This window comes from Salmo salar, chromosome ssa13 (assembly GCF_905237065.1).
Source record: "Salmo salar chromosome ssa13, Ssal_v3.1, whole genome shotgun sequence".
Classification (NCBI taxonomy): domain Eukaryota; kingdom Metazoa; phylum Chordata; class Actinopteri; order Salmoniformes; family Salmonidae; genus Salmo; species Salmo salar.
Genome location: NC_059454.1, coordinates 88035286 through 88050700, shown reverse-complemented (window position 1 = coordinate 88050700; position 15415 = coordinate 88035286). Strand labels below are relative to the sequence as shown.

Below are 15415 nucleotides of genomic sequence, written 5' to 3'. Positions count from 1 at the left end.
GTCAATGAACAGCATTCTCAAGTAGGTGTTCCTTCTTTCCAAGTGGAAAAGGCAGTGTCGAATGCAATAGAGATTACGTCATCTGTGGATCTGTTGGGGCAGTATGCGAGTTGGTGTGTGTCAATGGTGTCTGGGATGATGTTGTTGATGTGAGCCATGACCAGCCTTTCAACGATTATCATGGCTACAGATCTGAGTGCTAAAGGCGATAGTCATTTAGAAAGATTACCGCTGCGTTCATGGGCACAGGGACTATGGTGGTCTGCTTTAAATATGTAGCTAGACTGGGTCAGGGAGAGGTTGAAAATGTCAGTGAAGACACTTGCCAGCTGGTCAGCGTATGCTTTGAGTACTTGTCCTGGTAATTGACCTGGCCCTGCGGCCTTGTGAATGTTAACCTGTTTAAAGGCCTTACTCACATCGGCTACAGAGAGCGTGATCACACAGTCATCCTGAACAGCTGGTGCTCTCACGCATGGTTCAGTGTTGCTTGCCTCGAAGTGAGCATAGAAGGCACTTAGCTCTTCTGATAGGCTTGTGTCATCGGGCAGCTCGTGGATGGGTTTCCCTTTGTTTGCTATTTTCTCATTTTTCAAGCAAAGGTCTTCAAAATCAAATGAAATCAAATTGTATTGGTCACATACACATGATTAGCAGATGTTAATGTGAGTGTAGGGAAGTGCTTGTACTTCTAGTTCCGACAGTGCTGTAATAGCTAACAATTAATCTAACAATTCCACAACAACTACCTAATACAGACAAATCTAAGTAAAGGGAGTCTTTTCAGGGAGTATGCGAGCACAGTCGTTCGGTTCGCCTAGCTGAGTTTGTCTTCAGACACCCGCCGGACCGAAGCTTGTGGAAGGTTTAATTAAAGGCGTCCACATGCTTCCCATTCAAAACATTTCAGGACAGTTTATGCATATAACTACATTTTGTGAGGTTTTCAAGTGTCTGGGATTTGGGCCTGGTCCCGGGAGAGCAGTATGTCCTGCGCGGCCAGGTCATTGAAGTAGAACTCTTCATCCAAATCGAGGTTGGTTATCGCTGTTCTGATGTTCAAAAGCTATTTCCGGTCATAGGAAACGATAGCAGAAACATTACATACAAAAAAAGTTACGATCAGCGCCAAAAAACCCCATAAAACTTAGTCGGGAGATGGAATGGCATGGGAAGCTATTCTCGCCTTCCCGGAAACAGAAAGTATAGAACTCACAGTAGAGGGAATAGCAGCAGCCAATGACATTTCCCTTTACACCCAAACAAAATGTTATGTTAACAGTTTACTTTCATTTGCATGTGGATTAGCTACCACTTTATACTATTTCAATGCTCTAGCAGCAAACACTAGTAGAGCAATAGCCCTGTGAAATCCACCTCCAGATGTCTCTTAGACATTTGACTTACCCTAAGAATAGTGTCAGCTCCCGGCGAGCAGTCAGCTAGAGGACTCTGCTTCCACTTGATCGATAACTATTGAACATGCCAAAAGCAATCAACACCAATTCACTGTGTGCATGTTGACGAGTGTGCAGAGCTTATCAAAACTGTAGGGCTAAGAGAGACAATGCCTCCTGTTTTCCATAATTATACTGAACAAAAATATAAACGCAACATGCAACAATTTCACATATTGTACTGAGTTACAGTTCTTATAAGGAAATCAGTAAATTAAAATTAATTCATTAGACCCTAATTTAGCGATTTCACGACTGGGCAGGGGTGCAGCCATGGGTAGGCCTGGTAGGGCATAGGCCCAACCTCTTGGGAGCCAGGCCCAGCCAATCAGAATATGTTATTCCCCACAAAAGGTATTTATTACAAACAGAAATACTCCTGTTTCATCAGCTGTCCAGAGGGCTGGTCTCAAACAATCCCACAGCTGAAGAAGCCAGATGGGGAGGTCCTGGGCTGGCATGGTTACACGTGGTCTGCAGTTGTGAGGCTGGTTGGACGTACTTCCAATTTCTCTAAAACAACATTTGAGGCGGATTATGGTAGAGAACTGAACATTAAATTCTCTGGCAACAGCTCTGGTGGACATTCCTGCAGCCAGCATGCCAATTGAACTCTCCCTCAAAACTTGAGACATCTGTGGCACTGTGCTGTAACAAAACTGCACGTTTTAGAGCGGGATTTTATTGTCCACAGCACAAGTAACACCAGTGTAATGATCATGCTGTTTAATCAACTTCTTGATATGCCACATCTGTCAGGTGGATAGATTATCTTGGTAAACTAGAAATGCTCTCTAACAGGGATGTGACCAAATTTGAGAGAAATAAGCTTTTTGTACATATGAAATGTTTCTGGGATCTTTTATTTCAGCTCATGAAACCAACACTTCACATGTTGCGTTCATATATATTTTTTTATAAATAACCAAGTACCTCAGGCCAATTCACAGCCCCTCCTCAACTATGACTGTATGGCCAAGCACTGGGGCACACCGGGAAATAACAAATAGGTCTGGTTATAATAAAGCTATTCATGAATTATATAGAAAGATTCATCAGCTACCACTGCACTGTTCTGAGTTGTAGGAGAGTATTTACACTGTAGAGATAATTACATTCCCACAAAAACATGTTTTCAATGGAAGCATGCAATCCTTTTAATGATAGGTTCAGATTGTAACAAAAACAGATATGTAAATCTGTTAAATCTAATTCATAAGCATATGTATGGTCTGAGGCAATTGTTAAATATATGCTCAATAAAGAACAAGTCCTAACAATTAAACTTCTGATGAATCCTGAAGATTTGTGATAATGTTCAAACTATACACACACACACACAAATTCATGTGTGCACATTAATTATAAATGAGCCCCGTGGTTAAATTCTGACAGTGATAAAAGGACAAATGTGGCCTATCAATAGCAGCCGCTTGTTCCCATGATCAATTTTAAACAGCCCCTGACCAGAAGCAATAGCCCAGAGCCTGTGGCCATTCCCCTCCCTCCCTTTCTATTCAAAACCAGCATTTGCAATCAATTTAGCTGAACCGAAGCCACTGACCCATTCTGACAACAGCAGCTCTTTCGTCAGGCACCACATTCTCATAAACATTTATATTTTTATGGATTCAACATTCACATGTGCAAAAGTCTTAAAAACCCAAGCGGCTAACATTAGAAAGTTGCAAAGAATGCAATAACTTTGAGTAGACAAGGTTTTATTTATTTTCATTACTTCATACTATGTTTACATTCAGAAAAGTAGCTAGCATGACGGTCCAAAGCAGTGCAGAGCAGCACAGCCAGGGCACATCAGCTGCCTCAGCACAATCAATCAGCCATCCAGGCCTCTCAGACATCCTGAATGCCAATTGATGAAGTAAATCCAGTCATTAAGCCCAGCGAGGGCTTCCAAAGTAAACACATTGAGTTGTGTAGTTTAGTCGGGCATCAATGGCCACCTCTACGGGACGACAACAGAGAGTGCAGCAGGATGCCTGGAGAACAGAAGGGAGGAGGGGAAGAAAGGGGATGGTTAAATCACACTGAATGAGAGCATAGATAAAGTATTCCATCTCTTTTCTTTTTCAGAGACAATGAATGCAGATAGTCTAGTGGTGGACTTTACCTGTAGCCACAGAGACATTGAGGGACTCGACCCCAGGGTGCAGATCTCTGCGGGGTATGATGGTGAGCATGACCTCACACTGCAGACGCAGCTCCCGGGACAAACCTTCCCCTTCACCACCTGAATGAGGACACACCAGGGTGGAGTTAGGAAAGCGAAAGCAAATAAAACTCACACGCATGGTCCACGGACACGCACAGGAAAAACTTACCCATCAGCAGAAGCGTAGGTTTGGTCATCTGGAATTTGGAACATTTCATGACAGGAACATGGGCGTTCTCTGCTTCAGCTCCCACTGTGCCAATAACCTGCCAGCCTTGTGCCAATTTCACCTGCACAGAACAGACCCTGGTCATCAGCTAGTGAGGACTATCAAACAGCAACAACCCCCTAACAGTTGATGTTTACAGGTAACTTCTAAAATAAAGGAAACACCAACATAGTGTCTCAATAGAGCGTTAGGCCACCAATAGCCTCCAGAACAGTATCAATGGGCCTTGACATAGATTCTACAAGCGTCTGAAACTCTATTGGAGGGATGCAACACCATTCAACCACGAGAAATTATAATCTGGTGTTTTGTTGATAGAAAGTGTTTTCCTCGGCACCGCGCCAGAATCTCCCATAAATGTTCAATTGGGTTGAGTTCTGGTGACACACACACCCTTTAAACCCCCCTATGCTCCATTGAGACCCCTCTTTCAAAGTCACAGATCTCTTCGAGCCACAGTAGCCAAAATAATGGGCAACTGGACATTTTTATACATGACCCTGTTAATTGTTTAACTTAGGAATCACATCTGCTTTCAATATATAGTGCCTTCAGAAAGTATTCATACCCCTTGACTTATTCCACATTTTGTTGTGTACAGCCTGAATTCAAAATGGGTTACATTTTTGTTTTTTCCTCACCCATCTACACACAATACCCCATAATGACAAAGTGAAAACATGTTTTTAAAAATGTATTAAATTAAATACAGAGATCTCATTTACATAAGTATTCACACCCTTGAGTCAATACATGTTAGAATCACCTTTGGCAGCGCTTACAGCTGCAAGTCTTTCTGGGTAAGTCTAAGAGCTTTGGACCCATGGATTGTACAATATTTGTCCATGATTCTTATAAAATTATTCAAGCTCTGTCAAATTGGTTGTTGATCATTGATAGACAACCATTTTCAAGTCTTGCCATAGATTTTTAAGCATATTTAAGTAAAAACTGTAACTCAGCCACATTCACAGTTTTAGCAGTATTACTTTACTGCCTTGTTGCAAACAGGAGGCATATTCTGTACAGGCTTCCTTCTTTTCACTCAGTCAATTAGGTTAGTATAATGGAGTAACTTGTGGAGTAAGTACAAAGTTCTCCTATCACAGCCATTAAACTCTGTTTTAAAGTCACCATTGTGAAGTCTCTGAGTGGTTTCCTTCCTCTCCAGCAACTGAGTTAGGAAGGACACCTGTATATTTGTAGGGACTGGGTGTATTGATACACCATCCAAACTGCCCAACTCAGGGACCTTCCACGCAACATATGTGATTTGTTAAGAACATTCTTACTTCTGAACTAATTTAGACTTGCCAGAACAAAAGGGGTTAAATAACATAATTCCACTTTGACATTATGGGGTATTGTGTGTAGGCCAGTGACATAAAACATGCTAAATTAAATCCATTTTAAATTCAGGCTGTGACAACAAAATGTGGAAAAATCAAGGGGTGTGAATACTTTCTGAAGCCACTGTACTTTTCATCCCTCATTTACTCAAGTGTTTCCTTTGTTTTGGCAGTTACCTATAGGTCAAAAGAGCTAACAGTAAAGACAAAAGTAAAAACACATTCAGAAAATACTCAAGCCAAATAGTGATATTCTGAAAGTATGCTGACCAGTGCATGGCCAGGCTAAAATGCATTAGGACAGGTACAGTACCTTGAGCATATCTGTGAGGCTGTCATAGCCATACACTCTCATGACCTCCATTACACCCGAGCTGGCCTTACTCACAACTGGTGTCAATGGACAGCTAGAAGCAAAGAGAAAACACATATTACAGCCACAAACTCGATAAATTATTTCTTAGTCTTACAAAACAAAGTTAGATCTTGAATATTAGGTTTGGCTACCTGTTACGAAGACTGCTAGCAACTCTGTCCACCCCAAGAAAATATGCAGAACGCAGGATGGCACCAAGGTTCATTGGGTCCTGCACTCCATCTAGGACTAGCCAGAGGGGGATGTGACTGCTGTCCCTGGGGGGCTTGGAGGTCTTGTCATCTGTGAGGAAACCCAAACAACTGGCCTGTAGGCATAAGCCCTGGTGAACCCCTCCTGAGCACATCTTGTTCAGGTCATTCTTACTAACCCTCTGGATCGGCACACCCTGTCTATGGGCCTCCTCACACACCTGTCGTACGGAGGCCCTACGAGAGGCCTCACCCTCCTTCACAAACAACCTGTGTGCATTCCTTCTGCCCTGGGTGAGAGCCAGGAGACAGGGAGACACACCAAACAATGTCTCATAATTCCTGTGTTCTTCTTTGGACAGTCTTTCTCTGGAGTCCTCCTCTGGAAAGTCATCCAGGCTGAGCCTCCGGAGCTCAGATGACATTCTGCTGTCTGTATTTGTTTTCCTCTCCCGTTGGATTGGGGCACCTCTCTGGAACTCAGATGATACTCTGCTGTCTGCATTGGGCTTCCTCTCCTGGGATACTGAAGTCTCTCTCCTCCAGACATTTCTGGAGGCTGGAGTCTCTGGGTCATCCTTTATGTCTTCAGACTGACCTTCGGCTTTGTAGTTTCCTACTTCAGACACAGCAGGCCTGTGTCGCATTCCAGGGCTGGTTATAGCACTGCGTCGCCACCTCTCTGCTGGTTTGGCTCTGCTGTCCTTAGGCCAGAGGAGAGCACTAGCGCAATGGTAGGACGCAAAGTGACAACCCACTCTCATGTCTGACTCTGATACCAAATTCAACAGTCTACTGTTGACGAACATCCTGGAACACTGACACGCCAAATTCCAAGTCCCCATGTTCTTAAGATGAAAATACATAAATGGCTCTATAGCTACTGTGACTGGATGGTCAACTTTAAATAAACGAGCGCCTACCACCATCAGTCACGCAGATGTCCTTCGGAAAGCATGGCAAGCTAGCTAACCTAGCTAGTCAACTTGTTAAAACGTATGCAGACTGGACACCACGTCGTAAAAACAAAACTTTAACATATAATAATGCCTGAATTAAAACTACATATTACGCTAACTCGTTTAAGTTTATGCTTTTCTAAAAATCCAGACCAATATCATTCAACATCTACTCCAGGTGCTATCCAGTGTGATTTCAAGACTCCGCCTCCTCCAGGAAGTAAACTATATATTTTCTTCATCCTTCAGAGGGTGAACATACCTAGTACGATAATCAACACTACCCTCTAACGTTCATCGATGATATTGCATGTCCACACGTTATCTCACGAAACAGATAAGACTTTAACATTTTTGTTTTTTTCAGTTGTATTATTATACTTTGGGGTAAGTGTGCCTCACAGAATAATCTTATTTTACCTTTCAATCTAATGATTGAGAGTGAAAATATCTAACAAGATCCCAGCTCACCCATTCACACAGACAAAGGCAGGCCCTAGCTGTTGCAGCAGGTGCAACCACATTGTTGAGTAGTTTTTAAGTTATGAGAGCACCCGCGAGACTAGGCAAAAGTTCAGGGCCCAGTTTACCAAAAGCTTCTTAAGGCAAAATTCATAATTAGAACCTTCGTAGGAGCATCATTAAATCTCAGAGCTGTTTCACCAAACCATCGTTATTAACTTCGCACTTAAACGCTATTTATTTAATATTTTTTTTTATAAAAAAATGTATTTAACTAGGCAGGTCTGATGGCTGCCCCAGACCACTCATAGAACAGTTAAGTGCATCATTGGATGCTTTTTTTTGCCGTCCCGTGTCACTTTATACACAGAAGATCATTGAATCACATAGTTTACCTGTCTCTCTGTTTCCACTGATAACTTCAGAACAAAGTTGATTAGAAAGAAAAAGTTGCCAATGTCTTCGCAAATGGAACAAACAAGTGATGTATAAAATATGCTTCAAATGAAAACCGAGATGACTGTTTTAAAATCCCCGAGAGTCGATTTCCTCGCCCCACCCTGGAAATCTAATTAGTATAATACAAAAAATCCCCATAAAAATACATCAATTTAAACTAGAGATATGTTTTTTTTTGCATTGGATGAGTCTTAATCCCCAGAATCTTCCGATGTCACACTTCCGCATCTATGGTGAAAGGTGACAGAGCTAGAACGATTTTTGTAAGACCATGACACATCCCGAAAATCAGTCTTCTCACAAAATTGCCTGTAAAGTTTATGACCCCTCTACGGAAAGAAGAACACAATGGTGTTCTCTGTTTTGCTCTATGACCTCCCACAAGCGTCTTGGGACTCGTCTGTAATTGGTACAGCCAATCTGCCAACTTCTGTCAGTAGCATCCAAACAGTTCGGGGTACACACTTTTCTGTGGAAAGGTGAGACTCTCACAAACATGTCGGTTGCTCTGCTCTAGGACTCCCACAGGCCTAAAAATTCAAAATTCTCTGGCAACAGCTCTGGTGGACTTTCCTGCAGTCAGCATGCCAACTGCCCGCTCCCTCAAAACATGAGACATCTGTGGCATTGTGTTGTGTCACTAAACTCCACATTTTAGTGTGGCATTTTATTGTTCCCAGCACAAGGTGCACCTGTGTAATGATCATATTTAATCAGCTTCTTGATAATCCATTCACCTGACAGGTGTGGCGTATCTTGGCAAAGGACAAATGCTCACTAACAGGGATGTAAACAAATTTGGCACACCTGTATTTGGGGAGTTTCTCCCATTATTTACTGCAGATCCTATCAAGCTCTGCCAGGTTGGATGGGGAGTGTCGCTGCACAGCTATTTTCAGGTCTTTCCAGAGATGTTCGATCAGGTTCAAGTCCGGGCTCTGGCTGGGCCACTTAAGGACATTCAGAGACTTGTCCTGAAGCCACTCCTGCGTTGTCTTGGCTGTGTGCTTAGGGTCGTTGTCATGTTGGAAGGTGAACCTTCGCCCCAGTCTGAGGTCCTGAGTGCTCTGGAGCAGGTTTTGATCAAGGATCTCTCTGTACTTTGCTCCGTTTCATCTTTCCCTCGATCCTGATTAGTCTCCTAGTCCCTGCCGCTTAAAAACATCCCCACAGCATTATGCTGCCACCACCACCATGTTTCACCGTAGGGATGGAGTCCGGTTTCCTCCAGACACGACACTTGACATTCAGGCCAAAGAGTTCAATCTTGGTTTAATCAGACCATTTACTGAGGAGTGGCTTCCGTCTGGCCATTCTACCATAACGGCTTGATTGGTGGAGTGCTGCAGAGATGGTTGTCCTTCTGGAAGGTGCTCCCATCTCCACAGAGAAACTCTGGAGCTCTGTCAGAGTGACCATCGGGGTCTTGGTCACCTCCCTAACCAAGGCCCTACTCCCCCGATTTCTCAGTTTGGCCGGGCGGCAATCTCTAGTAAGAGTTTTGGTGGTTCCAAACTACTTCCATTTAAGAATGATGGAGGCCACTGTGTTCTTGGGGACCTTCAATGCTGCAGAAATGTTTTGGTACCCTTCTCCAGATCTGTGCCTCTACACAATCCTGACTCGGAGCTCCACGGACAAGTCCTTATATAGACAGACCTTACGGATCTTATATAGACAGGTGTGTACCTTTCCAAATCATGTCCAATCAATTGATTTAACCACAGGTGGACTCCAATTAAGATGTAGAAACATCTCAAGGATGATAAATGGAAAAGGGATGCATATGAGCTCAATTTCGAGTCTCATAGCAAAGGGTCTGAATCATTAGGTAAACAGTATGTTTTTTATTTGTAATAAATTTGCTAACATTTCTAAAAACCTGTTTTCGCTTTGCCATTATGGGGTACTGTGTGTAAATTGATGAGGAAAAACAATATTGAATCCATTTTAGAATAAGGCTATAAAGTCACAAAATGTGGAAAAAGTCAAGGGTTCTGAATACTTTCCAAATGCACTGTATACAAGGTAGCTAATATGTTCGAGTATGCAGTCTAATTACACTACATGCAAATGCACATTACATTCACTAGTGTGCATTGTCGGAGAGAAGTGAACTACATGTAATTCAACTAGCTCTCTCTAATTTTCTTTCTTTCTCTCTCGGAGGACCTGAGCCCTAGGACCTTGCCTCAGGACTACCTGGCCTGATGTCTCCTTGCTGTCCCCAGTCCACCTGGTTGTGTTGCTGCTCCAGTTTCAATTGTTCTGCCTGCGGCTATGGAACCCTGACCTGTTCACCGGATGTGCTACCTGTCCCAGACCTGCCATTTTAAACTCTCTAGAGACAGCAGGAGCAGTAGAGATACTCTAAATGATCGGCTATGAAAAGCCAACTGACATTTACTCCTGAGGTGCTGACCTGTTGCACCCTTACAACCACTGTGATTATTATTATTTGACCCTGCTGGTCATCTATGAACATTTGAACATCTTGGCCATGTTCTGTTATAATCTCCACCTGGCACAGCCAGAAGAGGACTGGCCACCCCTCATAGCCTGGTTCCTCTCTTTGTTTCTTCCTAGGTTCTGGCCTTTCTAGGGAGTTTTTCCTAGCCACCGTGCTTCTACACCTGCATTGCTTGCTGTTTGGGGTTTTAGGCTGGGTTTCTGTACAGCACTTTGTGACATCAGCTGATGTAAGAAGGGCTTTACATTTGATTGAATTTGATTGAACTAGTAATTGAATTACATTTTGCAGTAACTTGTTTAACTAAATTCAAATATTAGTAGTGATTTCAGTTGTTAATTACTTTTTTTGCCATGTAGTGGCATAGTGTCACGGTTGTCGTAAGGAGAGGACCAAAACGCAGCAGGGACATGTATACTCATCTTCTTTATTGACGGGAAAAGAAGGAAAAAAAACAAACAAGTATACAAAAATAACAAAATGATGACCGACAAAATAACAGTCTTGAAGGCAACACAGCAATCCAAGAACAATCTCCCACAAACACTAAACCAAACACATACCCATATATAGGACTCTCAATCAGAGGCAACTAGAAAACACCTGCCTCCAATTGAGAGTCCAACCCCAATAAACTAGACATAGAAATACAAAAGACTAGAGACCACATAGAAATACAAACATAGAACATAACCCCAAAAACCCGGAACTAACTAAACCAACACCCTACTAAATAAATCACCACCCCGAACCACATGAACAAAATACCCTCTGCCACATCCTGACCAAACTACAATAACAAATAACCCTTATACTGGTCAGGACGTGACACATATATAGCTACTGGAACTACACACTACTACTTTTGCTGAAATAAAATAGGTGAAATAGGCAAGAATGTCCTTTCTTTTTCAGCATCAGATCTCCCTAATTCTCACTTTGTGTTCAGTAGACTAAATTACACATTCTGTTAACATCTGACTACAGCGATCTGTTCTTGTAATTTGCAGTCTACGACATTTCAGATGTATTTTCACAAAGTATTGAAAAATAATTCTAAGAAACTTTAGTTAAGTAAAATATATATTTCTTAAGGGTAGCTTTAGTGTAGCTTAACTTCTTCCATTGTGAAATAATTGGTAGCTTGGCAAACTATATATTTTCAGAGTAGCTTCCAACACTGCTAGTGCGGTAGGTAACATGCTGGAATTAGTCACTGTGTTATATCCGATAGAGCCCTATTCTATTTGAAATTACAGTGATGACAATAAGGTAAGGCCTAGGGAAATCAATCACCTGTATCATATTTATTATAATATACCAAACCATTTCTACTAGAGCTACATAAATCTTTGACCTGTCCTAGGTACACTTACTCATAATCGTCAATACAAGACACACCACAAACAGGTGGATATCAATGTCACCAACATCAATGGTGCAGTATGAGCAGTTTCTTCTTGTCACATTAATCACATTAATCAATTGAGTCATACCAGGTGCATTTTCCCCCAGATCTGTAAACCATCAACTATTGTTAATGTCTTTCTCAGCACTGGCTGAACAATACCAAACGCCTCAAATCATAATTGAAATATGAAATGGCACCATAATACAACAGAATTAAAAAAAAGGCAATACATTTTGGTTTAGTTTTTTTATACACAACTTAATGTCTTTCCTTTCCTTTTATACTGTGTCTGGGGGGACAAAAATAAGGAAAATGAACAATACAATGTTATGTATTACATTTTCTGTGAAGGGCAAACTGCTAAAATTAATTGTCCATAAGTGAGTGGTTGAATCTTGTAGCAGTGTGTAAAAGGGTCTCCTTCACCTTAAAACAGGCCACTCAGCCACCTTAAAACAGGCCACTCAGCCACCTTAAAACAGGCCACTTTCATTAACTTCCCATAACTTCTTAGCGACAGCGTAGTTTTTGTCTTTGGCAACCATGTTCTGCGGCGCACAGCAGAAGAAGTAACGTCCGCTCAGGGGCAGGGACAGTGGAGTGTAGTCTGGGCACTGGATTCTGGATCCAGGAACAACAGTCTGGCTATTGGCTTGATGATGAATTTCTGCCACAAGCTGCAGTTTCGGGGTAGCTCCGTTTTCACTACTCCTACAGGGGCCAAACATAATAGAGATGTGAGTTAATGGAAAGAACACAGTTGAACTGATAACTACCCAACACAGGAAAATGCACACCCTTAGCCTGTAACCCATGACTTGTAGAGTGTATTTATGAACTTTAATTTAACCAGGGGAACCTATTGAGACCAGGGTCTCATTTCCAAAGGTGCCCTGAGAACAACAGTTCAAACAATGTGAGCAACAATTCAAGCATTATCACTACAAAATTACAGTTACAACATTTCAAATAAATTATGTTACATTCAGAAGGGCAGTAGAAACTAATATGTACAATCAATAAAAAGAAGTGCAGTTTCCATTGGTTACATTTTTTATTAAATTCACCTTTTGGGACCAAATAATCAAGTCTTAGAGTGACCTATAGGCCATTCCAGGACTGAGGGGCATAGTAACTGAAAGCAGTCTTCCCTAACTCAAAGGAGACCCGTGGAACCTCTAATGGAAACCAGCCTTGAGAGTGAGTTTTCTAGTTACTACATTTCTAATTTAGAGGTGAGGCGAGGTAGTATGGGAGGGACTCATTGTTGTTCATTGTGACAGACATACCATTTAATCATTTTGAAGGAAATTACCAACCTGGGTGAACACCGTAGCAAGTGACATTGGTCCCCTTCAGCCTCTTGGCCAGCTCGTGGTTCAAGAGAACATTGCACAGTTTGCTTTAGCAGTAAGAGTGGAAGAACTGCCAGCTGTACCTCCCGGTGCCCAGGTGTTCATTAGTGACAAGGGCATCAAAGTCAATGTTTCCCCAGCAATATGTCATGGAGCCCAGTGTGACTACATGGCCCTCAGTGCACTCCTTCAGGTGGTCCAGCAAAAGACAGATCAGCAGGAAGTGGCTGAGGTGGTTGACCCCAAACTCAATAGCAAAGCCATCAGCAGTGTGCCCATCCGCCACCAGACCTGAAGAGTAATCAGAGATGGTGCAATACAGTCCACTCATGTCTTCTTTTTATTACAATATGACCACTGTTAATGAGCAGATCGCGTCGAGCCTCTGTCTTCAAGAAGGTCTCAGTGAAAGAATGCACTGCCTGGAGGCTCCCCAGGTCTAACTGTATGTACACCACATCAGTGTTGACCGTCTTCTGAAATACAAATAACATTTGCTAGGCCTATATTTACAGGCATACCATTTTTTTCTAATGGTACATCTCACTAATGAATATTCGAAAACAAATTTGGAATAATTGATTTTCATCAGATTCTCACACCCTTTTTATATCACTTATAGCAAGTTCAGCTTTCTTTTGGATGTGGCATGCCAGGATTACTCTTGCAACCCTCCTGGCAAGCTCCATAGCGGTGGCTTTTCCAATGCCAGTGTTCACACCTATAGAATGAACAAGACATGGACAGTTCCATAAGTGCAAACCTGATTGAAACTTGATTCAAGCCCTGAGGTACAGTAGCATCGCCTACTAAAGGCTGTATGACACCTCAACAAAGATGACACCACATTTTTACATTTAGCAGACGCTCTTATCCAGAGGGACTTACAGGGGCAATTAGGGTTAAGTGCCTTGCTCAAGGGCACAATGATTTTTTACTTATAGTTGTCTCAGGGATTTGATTCAGCAGCCTTTTGGTTGCTGAATCAAACGCTCTTAACAGGTAGGCTACCTGGCGCAATTTAAAAATGTTAATGGGTTATTTGATTAAAGGGGCAATCAGCAGTTGCTACATTCATTTTTGGACTTAATGATACACTACATGGACAAAAGTAGGAGGACACCTGCTCATCTCATTCCAAAATCATGGGCATTAATATGGAGTTGGTCCCCGCTTTGCTTTAATAACAGCCTCCACTCTTCAGGGAAGGTTTTCCACTAGATGTTGGAACATTTCTGCGGGGACTTGCTTCCATTCTGCTACAAGAGCATTAGTGAGGTCGGGGATTAGGCCTGGTGGGGTTTGCCCCACCAAGATTTACATCCATACACTACCCACCATTGCGACCTATACGCTCTCGTTGGCTGGCCCTCACTTCATACTCGTCGCCAAACCCACTGGCTACAGGTTATCTACAAGTCTCTGCTAGGTTAAGCCCCGCCTTATCTCAGCTCGCTGGTCACCATAGCAGCACCCAATCGTAGCACGCGCTCCAACAGGTATATCTCACTGGTCACCCCCAAAGCCAATTCCTCCTTTGGTCGCCTTTCCTTCCAGTTCTCTGCTGCCAATGACTGGAATGAACTGCAAAAATCTCTGAAGCTGGAGATTCCCATCTCCCTCACTAGCTTTAAGCACCAGCTGTCAGAGCAGCTCACAGATCACTGCACCTGTTCATAGCCCATCTGTATACAGCCCATCTATCTACCTCATCCCCATACTGTATTTATTTATTTATTCTGCTCCTTTTGCACCCCAGTGTCTCTACTTGCACATCCATCTTTTGCACATCTACCATTCCAGTGTTTAACTGACATATTGTAATTACTTTGCCTCCATGGCCTATTTATTGCCTTAATTCCCTTATTTTACCTAATTTGCACTCACTGTATATAGACTTTTTGTTTTCTTTTTTTGTACTGTATTATTGACTGTATGTTTTGTTCATTCCATGTGTAACTCTGTGTTGTATGTGTCTAACTGCTATGCTTTATCTTGGCCAGGTCGCAGTTGCAAATGAGAACTTGTTCTCAACTAGCCTACCTGGTTAAATAAAGGTGAAATAAAAATAAATAAATAAGCATAAAATCGCCACTGATGATTAGATATTGAGCTCTCACAATGACAATGTCATGGCAAGACTGACATTCGGTTCAGTCTCTGGGAATAAAGGCCTTCAAAGCAGTCAAACATTTTTAAAGGACAAAATATTTTCTAACTTACCTGTTATTATTACAGTCTTCCCTGCCATCGCTGCATTTGCTTTACATTTGGAGCTTTTGAAAATAGTTTCAACATAGAGAATGTACAATGCAACTACACCAGCTGCAACTAATAAAGGTAGCATGATGGTTTTGCACGGTCGTGTGACACATCTCTATCTCACCTCGTAGAAGTGCAACCCGTGAATATAACGTGGTTAGTTGTACAGCATGCTTTTTGTTACCTGTGAGACCTAGGCTACCTGTCCCACTGGTTCCCCGCAGGTACAATATTCTGAACAAACCTGTCCGGATTTACTATT

The 15415-nt window shown here is 42.3% G+C and overlaps 1 protein-coding gene and 1 pseudogene across 1 annotated transcript; both read right to left on the bottom strand.

Moving 5' to 3' along the window:
- Positions 1-3161: 3161 nt before the first annotated feature.
- Positions 3162-6945, bottom strand: mrm1 (mitochondrial rRNA methyltransferase 1 homolog (S. cerevisiae)). Its single transcript, XM_014138093.2, has 5 exons — positions 5716-6945; positions 5522-5615; positions 3800-3920; positions 3589-3708; positions 3162-3457 (listed from the first exon to the last, which is right to left on the bottom strand). Exons 1-5 carry the CDS (start codon positions 6702-6704, stop codon positions 3411-3413), a joined length of 1371 nt encoding a protein of 456 aa, XP_013993568.2. The 5' UTR covers positions 6705-6945; the 3' UTR covers positions 3162-3410.
- On the bottom strand, positions 3162-15238 carry LOC106568083 (retinol dehydrogenase 12-like; annotated as a pseudogene).
- Positions 15239-15415: the final 177 nt, after the last annotated feature.